General features: G+C 42.5%; 1 protein-coding gene across 2 annotated transcripts in view; it reads left to right on the top strand.

Annotated features, from left to right (window-relative positions):
* The window catches only part of grik2 (glutamate receptor, ionotropic, kainate 2), a 305,612-nt gene that overhangs the window by 233,841 nt on the left and 59,046 nt on the right, over window positions 1-12,725 (top strand). For both annotated transcript variants that reach the window (XM_039805547.1, XM_039805548.1), the window contains exon 13: window positions 845-1,062. In XM_039805547.1, coding sequence (XP_039661481.1) covers window positions 845-1,062 — 218 coding nt within the window. The remainder of the gene's footprint in view (window positions 1-844; window positions 1,063-12,725) is intronic.

Here is a 12,725-nt window from a genome sequence, read left to right as displayed (position 1 = left end):
CAAGCCCGACACCATCTCACATCTAAAGACAACCATCTCAAATCTAACGCTAAACACTGTCATAATATGTAAAGACTGGATATCTTGCAGGGTCACAAATTGCAAGACTTCAACTAGATTTGTTTAGAAAAATTTAACCAATCTAGCTAGCTACCCCTAGCGTTAGCTGGTAACTTAAGGGAAAGTTTGACAATTTTCTGTTCTGCTGTACATGCAGATGAATGGTGGTGGCAGTACCCGGAGGTCTACGTTTATCTACCGGTAAAACTCTGGTTGGATGACACGCTTCAGAGGGGTTGGAAATCAGCAATTTCCCCTCTCTTAACTTAGCATGGCGACATAGCAACCTAAACTACTGGCTCTAGTCGTTTGCCGCTTCCTTTTTGGTGCTGGTGTTGTTGACAATGTTCACATGTTGTAAATTCACTACCAAGACAACTTACCATAATATCAAACACGTAACACATTTTGTCAGATTGTCAAGACGGGAAAAAGACTGTGTTTTATGACCAAATGATTGAGACGACCGGAGTGTGCCCCAACTCTAACAAGACTCTGATGATTTCATTCCGACATCGGAAAATAGTCTGCAACAGTGGAATCGCTTGAAAAGTTGTTTAGTGTAAAGGCATAAGACTAAATACCAATCCCCAGTTCCAACCATGTGGACGCCCACTCTGCCCACTTTGTGTGTATGTGAGTGTGTGTGATCCAGGCAGCAGATGCAGAGGCCTAGCCTGGCCCGGCCTGGTCTGGCCTGGTCTAGTCTGGCCTGGGTGCTGCCCCTTTCCCCTGCCTAATGCTGTACCAGGCCTCACCAGCCTCCTCTGCTCCTCTCGTTCAGGATCTGAACTCATGCCGAAAGCCCTCTCCACCAGAATTGTAGGAGGAATCTGGTGGTTTTTCACGCTTATCATCATCTCCTCCTACACGGCAAACCTGGCGGCCTTCCTCACCGTGGAGAGGATGGAGTCGCCCATTGACTCAGCTGACGACCTGGCCAAGCAGACGAAGATAGAATACGGGGTGATAGAGGATGGATCCACCATGACGTTCTTCAAGGTTAGTTACAGCTGGATATAATTAAACCAACTACAGTCTTTTCTAGTTTAGTATTTCAAAGTAAATACTGTATTTATAGTATAATACTTATAGATATACTGTACATATAGTGTAATACAGTTTTTTTTTTCCATTCTTAAGATGGAAAGGTTATTTTATGGGACACTAAAACTCTTCACTTCAACTCACACTAATGAAATGCTTCTAGGGTTGGTTCCCAGTGATCAACCTCATGCAACCACTGAATTAATACAAGTATATTATAAGAACACTACTTTATATCTGACATTTAATAAATGTCAAACTCTAACCCACTTAACCTTTCTTATGTTTGCTGTACTTAACACCAAATTTATTTCCTTGGGAAAAAAACCTCTGATGGTTCAGAAATTTCATAATTGTTCATTGTTTATTATTTTGTTGAAAGAGTACATGTGCTTTAGAATTATACTTTAATAATGTTGGATTTTTAAAATCAGATTTAGAAAAATAATGGTCAAAATCACTAGATGTAGACCCTACATTTCCGTATCAATATCAATCACTTTGTAACATATACTTTCAGTTAAAATGTACGAGCCCAAACCTATAGATTACAAATCACTCAAATTATGTTGCCTGAGTAATTTTGTCATCAACACGTTTTATTACCTTCCAAAATGCCTATAGCTGTTAACAAAATATGTTTTTTATCCGCCACCTCTATGGCTCGGTCATGTTTATGCTATTATGCTACTTTCACGTGTTCTGACAGATATTTTTTGCTTGACCAAGAAGTCATTTTCATGTGAGGATTGCCACAGAAACCATTTTAGACATTTTACAGTTTAACAAGAGTGGCCCTTAAAGGTAACCTGACTCCGCCAGATGGATTGCTTCGCATTTGCTCGGCATATCCATCTGGGAACTTTCCGTTGGAGAACTTGTGGGAAGGGGCGAAAATACTGGTTAGCCGATTGGATAAACCATCTGTCTATGTTGGTGATAGACGGGCCAAATCAACCATTCAGATCAAATTCTTGCCGAAACAAGTCAGGAGAAGAGCAAAAACATCTTTTCCTCAGAGCAATTCTCCAGTGCGTTTTTTTGCTCTTCTTTCAATGAAGGAATACTTTCTAATTTGGATAAAACTTGCGCGATAGCTACGCTCATCTCATCCGTGGAAGCCGCCATGTTGTTTAGTCTAGGGTGACCAAACGTCCTCTTTTGCCCGGACATGTCCACTTTTTACCTACTGTCCGGGGCGTCCGGGGGGGTTTTATAAATTCATGAAAATGTCCGGTTTTCACTGTTTTTCATGGGCCTATTAAGCGTGTACTTAAATTGACTGGCGCTTTGCACAGTGTACTACGGTACTTTGTTGTGTGACGTAATTCCCGAGCGGCTGCTTTGTGGGCGGCTCTGCGACGCGCACATACACAGGGACCAGAGCAGACAGCGGAGCAGCATTACACACAAAATGCTGCAGCGTTTCCTGCTAAAGTTTTCCCACCGTGGTCAGAAAACACAGAGGAGACACTTTGTTTCTCTCCCTATGACTCTAGAGTCGTACTCGCTCGCCGTCACTCTCCCTTAATTCTTCCTCGCTCAATCACCCACTCCCCACACACACAGACATGCCGGCTCGACACACACACCAGCGCACAAGTATTAACATCAGGCTACGGCGAAAGCTCTGCGTGGAGCAACCATAACAACCATAAAAGAAGACTTAGTGCAGCTTAACAGTTGAACTGCAAAAAAAAAGTCCCGGTACCGTCCGGTAGGGATCGGACTAGTGGGGCGGAGTGCACCGTGTGCAAAGCTGGCATATATGTTTTAGTGTCTTTATTATTTATCTTATTACATTGAAAAGGTATTAAGATATTTTGTTGTAGCTGGATTTTCTAACACAGAAGAGGTCATATTTAGAACATTATTTCATATTATTTATTTATTTTAAAAGAGAGATATTATTTTGTTACAGGTTGTTACAGATTTTATTTTATTACAGAAGTTATTTTTGCACCATCGAGGCATAATAAAGCATGTTCATTAACCATTAATTAAGCCTGTCTGAATTTTTGTCTCGAGGCCGGGCCAAGTGTCCTCTTTTTTGGAAATCAAAATATGGTCACCCTAGTTTAGTCTGAACAGTCGCTTCTCGTTGCGTCACACCTAAACCCGCCTCAAAACCAACACTGATTGTTAGGTCGTTTGGCGAACGGCTCCAAATTCTCTCAAGATGCCAGACTGATCTGCGAGTGGAAAACTGAAGCTCGCGAGATCAGGACGGTCTCAAGAGGCTACCTTAAAAGGTGCCCTGCCACATGTATTTCATTACTTTGTGGTAATGTCTGAAGTTCTACCATGGACTCTGTAACATCTTTTGTGGAAAAAATGCCTTGGTTACCTTGTTTCAAGCCATTCTAAAGTGGTTTAGAAATTTTAGCTAGACTGGCAGCTTGGCTCTATGGATGAAAATGTCCCATAAATCAGTCGGTCGGTCAGTCAGTCAGTTCCTTTTAGGGAGAAACCTTGAATGGTGAGCAAAACTTCCTTTTAGGGAGAAACCTCGGACAGACCCAGGCTCTTGGTAGGTGGTGTCCGACGGTGCCGGTTGGCGGTGTGATGAACAATGGCAATAATAGTCATAATAAAGACAATGGAACAATGACCAGAAATATTTGTAGTAGTTCATGGCATAGCAGGGCACAGCAGAACATAGCAGGACGTAGCAGGGCGTAGCAGGACGCAGCAGGACGTAGCAGGGCACTGCAGTGCGTAGCAGGGTGTAACAGAGCATAGCAGGGCACGGAGCAGGACCACCGGGATAGCTGCAACCATGATTTAGGTGCCACCCTAATCCAAGGAAACATGCTGGGCAAAAGAAACACATAATGTGCTCTTTGTGAGCATGATATGAACTCCAATAACAAAGGTGTTCAGCATAGATTTTCACACAAGGGCACTCAACAAGACAGGTCCTCGAGATTAAGTAACAATGCACAACTTGCCTAATTTGATTGTACATATTGGTGAACACTTTTAATTATTGAAAGTACCAGAAAAATCTATTGACACAGTGAATCGGAAGCCTTTGGGACCACTGAGTGTCTGGGGCTTGGAGGCCGTTTCCCACGTTGCCCAGTTGGCGTTCCAGCCATAGTTAAGCTATAGTGCGCAACTATTTTATTTTAACATGAACATCTGTAACATAGATACCCATTGAGTTGATACGAAGCTTACGAAGCCTCTAGCTCCACAAAACTCTCTCTGTACTACTTCGCGCGCAGCAGCTCAAGTGATGCGTTTTAAGTCAACGCTGAGAAAGGACAACAGCAGCGTTTAGCTTTGGAGACAAAGAGGACATTAAAATGACAAGATAATTACCTCTTCCGAAGAGTTTATCATGTTTTATTAATCCTCTGCGTTAGCAACTGCGTGGAGGAGGGGTTGGGGATGATTTCCGAAGGCTTGCGTCATGTTAGTCTATATCGACAATGTTCCACTTCCGGGATTGTTACAGTGCCACCGGAAGTCCCTCTTTTGAGGCCGGATGTCCCACACCTTCCGCTTTCTTTGCGTTGCTGTTCTAAACTCCGTTGGATTTCTGAGGACTATGGTGAACTGCTCCTCAGATCTCTGCAGGGTAAATCCAGACAGCTAGCTAGACTATCTGTCCAATCTGAGTTTTCTGTTGCACGACTAAAACAACTTTTGAACGTACACATGTTCCACCCAAACAAGTAGCTTCCCGAGGCTATTTTGCTGTGGCACTCTCATTGTGTCCGGGGCTTAGAGCCGCCCAAGACGATTGTGATTGGTTTAAAGAAATACCAATAAACCAGAGCAAGCTTTTCTCCCATCCCGGAATGCTGTGTGGACCAGCCAGACCTTCCTCAGCAGCGCTGTAGAGGAAGGTAATGCAAGACTAACCTCATGGGTATGCTCTGACAGTGTTGTCATCACTTAGAATTCCTCATGGGGGCGACAAAAACTACACACTATAGCTTTAAGTATAATTTGTATCTATATCAGTTAGTTATTTTATACTTTTCACAAAGACTAGTTTTACACGATGAACTAAGTAGGCATCTGTGTTCTGTACCCACTTATCCTGTTCAGGGTCATGACTCATGAGGAGCTTGAACCTCTGTCTGCTTTTGTCACCAATCTATCACTGGACGGACACAGATAGATAGACTAACACATTCACACCTCAGGGCAAACTCCACTTCACCTAACCTGCATTTGTTTGGACTGCAACTCCATACAGAGAGGTCCTAGGCGGCCTGGTTGTGTTCAAACCCAGTTCCTTCTTGCTATGAGGCGACAGTGCTAACCACTGAGCCACCGTGTCACCATGATCAAATAGTGCTGTACCTTTTTGCCAGTGAAATAGCCCGGAACCATGTGACAGTCCTGTTCCTGCCGAGGCTCTGCTTGGTTATTCCCTCAGCGTAGGATTTTATAGAATACCTGCTTGCATATCAAGGATTTTTAGTTAATCCGGCCACGTTTGGAAACTTCCCTGCATTAGTTCTCTTTGCTCCGAGTTTGATTTCTCACCTCTGTTTTTAGGTTGTTTTTTTTGCTTCTCTTGCAATCCGTCGCTGGCACTCGGGACATCTTAGAGAGCTTTTTTCACACCTCGTTTTCATCCATCTGGGCAATAGACACGCATGCATTCGCGGGTACTGTTCACACACAGGGGCACAGCTGTGATTACTATGTTTGTGTGTGTTAAGTCTTCACACTGAAACATACTGATACCAATTCATTAGAAAACTGCTGCGGCGATAGTTGCAGTCTCTTTATCATTTCACCACAGAAATTAATGAAAACAACAGTTGGTGTATGAAGCAGCATATGTGCTTGTTAATCAACCTACCTATGCTGAGGTCCCTCTGCAGCCATACTTTACAGCCTCAGGTCACTGTTAGTGCAAATGGTTTGTGCATTATGGGCTCTGATGGTATACACACGCAAGATAATACCCCTGCTGATTAAAGTTTCTTAATTGCTTAAATGCACAATAGTCAGTATTGAGAATGTTTCATTTTAAAATAGCAAACATATGCTCGGAACTTGTCATACCTTCAACAAAATGACATAATGGTGTCTAAAAAGAAAATGCTGTAACTAAATAACTCCTTACCAAATATGAAAAACAACCTTTTTTTCCAACACAAAATATCACAAGTTCACAAGTTTCATGGTGATGAAAAAAAGAGAAACTACAATTAATACAATGTTTTGGGCCATCTGGCACTCCATATAATTGATATTCTTTCACATCACACCTAAACTAAAATGCTTTCAACACAGTGGATCAAAGTGCTTTGTGTGACAAATCCTTCTTTAGAGCACAATTCAAGACTCACAGGTTAAATCTGCAAATTCTTTTGCAAACTGTGTTTGAAGTAATGGCTGTGAAAACTGCAGAGAATTCTGTGAAGACAATCAACAATCATTAAAAGGTTCAGGTTACAGAAATTTCAAATATGTTCTAGTGGTTTTAAGATGTCTGTACAATTGAGGTGTATGGTGGGTTTGAAACCAGGAAAGACAAAGAAATGTACTGATTTCTGTAGATATTAGCACTGCATTATGCTACACAATATTATTAAAATGATCTTTCCTGGGGAGATACCATTACATAGAGCTCTCTCCCCCCTCCCTCTGTCACGGACACATTAGTCTCGCTTTGCCAGACCTATCTCCACAGCGCTGCGGAGGAAGGTCTGGCTAGTCCATACAGCATTCTGGAATATGAGAAAAATGTGCTCTGGTTTATTTACATTTCTTTAAACCAATCACAATCGTCTTGGGCGGCGCTAAGCACCGGACGCAGGTATCCAAATAGCCTCGAGAAGGAACTTGTTTTGGTCTAACATTTGCACATAGGGAGGCGAGCTCTGGAATTTAAATGGCTGTAGAGTGTGTGATGAGAACGTTACTAAAAAAATATATATATATATATATATATATATATATATATATATATATATATATATATAAAATCACACACACATACACAATTTGATAGTCGGATCTAGCTCAGATGTTTCCTGAAACGACTGGAGTTTAGAATGCCAACACAAAGACGGGGAAAGGTGAGGGACATCAGGCAGAACTATCACGTAAATGAAATGTCAATATAGATTATAGTTAGCTATGTATCCCTATCTTTTTTCCCCTCAATCTAAGTGGTTCTCATCAGGAAGCTCTATTAGAATGTATTTGCTGTCAGTGGTGGTGGTTACACTGATAACCCCAGCTCCATGATCTTTAGCTAAGCCGTGGTTCCCTTTGCCCACAGTTTCATACTGCTGCATTCACTTAGAACTGCAAACAAACACATAAATAGCCGGTAATGCTAGCAGCGAAACACTGTGAACAGTCCTCACTGGGATAGCACACATGGTCACTCAGAACACACCGAGAGTAATAACACTAGCATCAGAGACTAACACACAAATTACAAACTTTTCATCTTTACAGTTTGAATAACTTAAGTGACTTCACACTAAGGGCCCTATCTTGCACTCAACGCAATTGCCTTTGTACGCCGACGCATGTATCATTCCTATTTTGCACCCGACGCACAGCGGACTTTTCCCTCCACAGACGCACGTCGGTAAATTAGGGAATGTATTTGCGCTCCCGGGGGCGGTTCAGCGAAAAGAGGAGGCGTGTTCCGGCGCAAACGTTCCCTGGTGCTATTTTTTCAGTTTCAGAAAACAATTCCGCCACTGACCAGGAAAAACCTGGTCTAAAGTCAGTGGCGCTAGTCTAAAGTCAGTGGCGCGTTATTCAGATGCTATTTTAGGGGCGCATGCTTGGCCATAATGTAGCGTGTGCACAACGCGCATACACTTCTCTCATCTACAGCAGTTCCCATTTTTGAAAACCATACATAATTACAAAGAAAAATATTACTGAAAATGCACTTCATGTGTTTGGATAGATCAGGAGGCATTTTACAGTACAGTCCTCAAAAAGTTGCAGCATTCTTTGTGGCTTGTTGTGTTTTACACAACATTTCCATGAATCATGGATGTGTTGATGACATAAATGAGGAAATATTACAGGACTTAAGGAGACGTGATGTTGAACTACGGTGGGATTGGACACTCCGACGGAATCTGGTTCGGGAGTGGCAATACGCGATGTGCTCCTGATGGAGCGGGTGGACGGAGATAGAGTGGGGGGAGGAGGAAGGGGCACAACAAGTGCAGGTGGTGCGTTTGGAGGCCCACGCTCCATGGCTGCAGCAATCCTCTCCAGACTTGAGGAGATATGCCAGAGAGGCCGCAGCAACATCGCCACCCGGCCTAGACGGGCATTTATTACTTTGCCGCATCCCGGACAGCTCCCGCTGGCGTGCGCCAGGCAAATCCGCCGTCATTATAGCAATCCGCCATGGAACAAGCGCGCCTGCTCTTAAAAGGAATGAAAGATGACGCTCTGATTGGTTATTTTCACGTTACGCCCAAACCACACCTAGCTACTTCAGACCAACCCATTTAAGATTTGTTTGTCGGGCGCAAGAGTCATTTATCCCGCCGGTATAGTAGCAACAGCGCCCGAGATCCGCCCACAAAGCTACTTGCGTTTCGCGTTTCAGATCGTTAAAATAGGGCCCTAAGAGTGAAATTGTTTCACATGATATTTTTTATTTTATAATATACCGGTTTTTATGGTAAACAAGAAGGAAGCCAAATCAGCAGTTTGCTTCAATAGATATATGTTTTACAGTATTTTGTCTCTAGTAATTTATGGAATTACTGGAAAAAAAGGTGCATAACAGTACCAAAGAATAGTGTGACTAATCCTGCCTCTCTCCAGCATCATGCGGCACGTTTTCTTCATCACATTGGATGTCCGCAGTAAAAATGTATGTAATGTTGTGTTTCCATTGCTTTCACCTCCATTACTTTCTGAAAAACAGTAAGAACAGTTTTACTATAGTAAAGGAAGTGTTTTTCACTTTTTTTTTATAGCTGTGTATGTAACCTCAGACATCTTACCTGGACATATTGCTATCTCAGCTCTTCTACCCGTTTCTCTTACAGTAAACAGTACAGTGTATAATTATCTCATTCTTATGTGTTTGTATAAAAAAAGGCTTTCTGAGCTTTCTCTATATAAATATATATGTTCCCTAATTAGTCTAAAACAAGACACCTGCTTAGGCTTTCAGCTAAAATTCCAATCAGCAGTGTTTGATAGGCACCAGACTGAAATCCATTCTGATTTGAATTTGTGTTTAACAGTTTTGACAGCAGTGTGTTAGCATTTGAACAAAGTGCTGTAAACAGAGGTGTATAGTCCAGGTGCCAGAAAGTAGAAATCCTGTCCAGCAGCTGTCCCAACCATCACTAAACCAGCTCCTCTACCAGGTAGATGAGCTCGTTAGTGAAAACACCTGTTCTAGATGTAGAGGCAGATCCAAAAACATGGCAGGATTTTTACTTTCTGGCACCTGGACTATACACCTCTGGCTGTAAATCTGAATATGTCACAAGTTACAGGGAATGGAGGACCAAAATGCAGAGAGCAGGCGGAAGTTTGTTGCTTGAGGATTTATTTCACAAACAAAAACAAAGTACATACCAAAAGAGTCCAGGGGCCCGTTTCAGGAAGGAGGTTTAACGAACTCGGAGTCTAACCCTGATGTCTGAGTTGATTTACCCTGAGATGGAAACTCTGAGTTTTTGGTTTCAGAACAGCTGATCTGAGTTGGTTCAATCAACTCAGTAGGTTCACGCGCGTGCACCACCCCCAATAAAACAGCAGCATGAATGGAGCCATGATACTACAATTCACCATGGCAACAACCACAAACTAACGGGTCGGCGGAAATACTCATGCACACATACAGCGAGTTAAAGCAACACAGCGGCTGCTGCAAAAGAGAGAATTTGCATGGGAGAAAATTGCTGCAAGAGTAAATGTGTATATTCCAATATAGGCTAGTGTTTCATATTTAAACCATAAGTATAGCCTAATATTACTGGTGAAATGGTATTGAACCTATAATCTATTTCATTTAAGTGCAATACTGCGGGTGAAAAAGTACTACGCCTACTAATCCCGCTGAGGCTGCAGCACCATCATTAACAGAATTAATGTACATAATATTTTATTTCAAAGGGTTTACATCACTCCTTTTTAATGGCTCTTAGGGGTTTGTGTCCAGGGAACACTACAAAAATGTTTAAAACACGTTTCAGAGTGAGTCACACTCTTCTGACGGCACCTAGCTATACAGTGGCTTTTACTTTAAAGAAAACTGCAGTTTTCAAAAAAAAAAAAAAATGTATGTGACACAAATAATCTGCTGGGATGTAGAGCATGCCCAAAACGGGTGACGTTAGTGATAGAAGGACGGATAAGGTTATGTAGCCTAGGCTGCATAACAGACAAGGGAAGAAAAACGATACCCCTCAAATAGGAAGTTATCTGAAAATTTAAATGTCGGGGCTTTAATATCATCTCCCGACATATAACAGCCTGCAAAGTAAAGCAGCTTCTTCATCAACGGGATCGTCGACAAAAGGAAATGCCACGTTTTTAGAAAATATATAAATACGTTTTATAGTCTGCGAGAAACTCAAGGTTTACTGAAGAAAACCTGCTCCTGACCACAGGCTCAGTTACCATAGTAACTGACTCTGAGGTTAAGTTACCTCTCTTTCCAAAACGGGCTGGAGTAAACCCCTGGAGTTTGATTAAAGGTCCCATGGCATGAAAATTTCACATTATGAGGTTTTTTAACATTAATGTAGGTTCCCCCAGCCTGCCTATGGTCCTCCAGTGGCTAGAAATGGTGATAGGTGTAAACCGAGCCCTGGGTATCCTGCTCTGCCTTTGAGAAACTGAAAGCTCAGATGGACCGATCTGGAATCTTCTCCTTATGAGGTCATAAGGAGCAAGGTTACCTCCCCTTTCTCTGCTTTGCCCACCCAGAGAATTTTATGAAGGTAAATATGGTGCAAAACGTGAGAGCTTGTAGAATACAATGTGAGAACTTGCAGAACAAAAAAATTGAACTTGTATGTTAAAATTTGCACTTGTAAAATAAAAATTTGCACTTGTAAAATAAAAATTTGCACTTGTAAAATAAAAATGTGCACTTGTAAAATTAAAATTTGCACTTATTATTCACATTTGAAGTCACAAAAAGAAAAAAAACATGAGAGCTTGTAAAAAAAATCAGAACTTGTAAATTGAAATTTGCACTTGTAGAAAAAATATTCACAAATGTGTAGATTGATATTTGCATGAACACAATGACAGCTGCAAACTTGTAATGCAACATTTACTCATGTACTTTTTTTTTTTTACTCAGGTTGATTTTCCATCACAACCACAACTCCGTGATTACAACCTCGAATCTGTCACTGTGGCGCTCTCGCATCACAAAGAGGCGACTCTGGCGCCTCGACTTTTGCAACACTTGTTGCGATACATTTGCAAAACTAATTTGTACCTGTGGACTTAGGCTGTGGAGCTCTGATCCAACAGAACGGGAAAGCAGGGTTTCTATCGCCAGATGAGGGACAACTCTGTCCGGCTTATTTAGCTATGTCGCATGGAAGCCTGGTTGAATAGCAAGCTTGCGTTAGCTAAACTAACCAACCAGCCTGATTCTAAATAAATACCTTTTAATTATCTTAACACTTTTAACAGTCAAACTGAAACACTGGCGGTGAGCTCCAGGTCCGCAGACGCGAGCGTCACCAGCGGGTATCGGCCAGCGGAGCAACATCGCTATTATTGCCAGAAAGCTTCGCTGCCGACCTCGACCTGCAGTCGGAGCTCCAGCGGGACACGGAGAGCCCCGCACCCGGTAGCAGCTCACCGCTAGTGTTGGTGGAATAGCAAGCTAGCGTTAGCTAACTAACCAGCTTCTAAATAAATACCTTTTAGTTATCTAAACACTTTAACAGTCAAACTGAAACACTGGCGGTGAGCTCCAGGTCCTGCAGCCGCAGACGGACCGTCATCAGCGGGTAACACGTGCCAAGTTCTGCATCCCTGCCAAGACTTCCATCCATAAGGGGAAATAATGATTTTATAAGGCAAAGTAGCTACTGTTTAATTAAAATGTAGGCTATATACATTCCTTTGTCATGTTCATCAATGATGATTATAATTTTACAACGTTTAGAGACATCAATGTTTTATCAGACTATCATTTCCTTGCTACCTGGGTGCAAATCCTCGGCAGCAACGAGGGTTAAGAGATTGACCGCATTATTCGGCAAAATGATTGCTGCGCCCCGCGAGGTGGATGTAATTATGCAGAAGCTATTGTTGCTGCCCGCGGGTGCAATGATTGGCAGTGAGGCACAACATCAGCAAAACAAGCTGTGGTCATGGCGGGGATGTGCCGATGCTACCGGGTGCGGGGTCTCTGTGTCCCGCTGGAGCTCCGACTGCAGGTCGAGGTCGGCAGCGAAGCTTTCTGGCAATAATAGCGATGTTGCTCCCGCTGGCCGATAACCGCTGGTGACGGTCCGTCTGCAGGACCTGGAGCTCACCGCCAGTGTTTTAGTTTGACTGTTAAAAAGTGTTAAGATAATTAAAAGGTATTTATTTAGAATCAGGCTGGTTGGTTAGTTAGCAACGTTAGCTTGCTATTCAACCAGGCTTCCATGCGCATATAGCTA

Source organism: Perca fluviatilis, chromosome 7 (assembly GCF_010015445.1).
Source record: "Perca fluviatilis chromosome 7, GENO_Pfluv_1.0, whole genome shotgun sequence".
NCBI lineage: Eukaryota > Metazoa > Chordata > Actinopteri > Perciformes > Percidae > Perca > Perca fluviatilis.
Note: the sequence above shows the minus strand (reverse complement) of the source record. Positions and strands in the feature narration are given on the sequence as shown.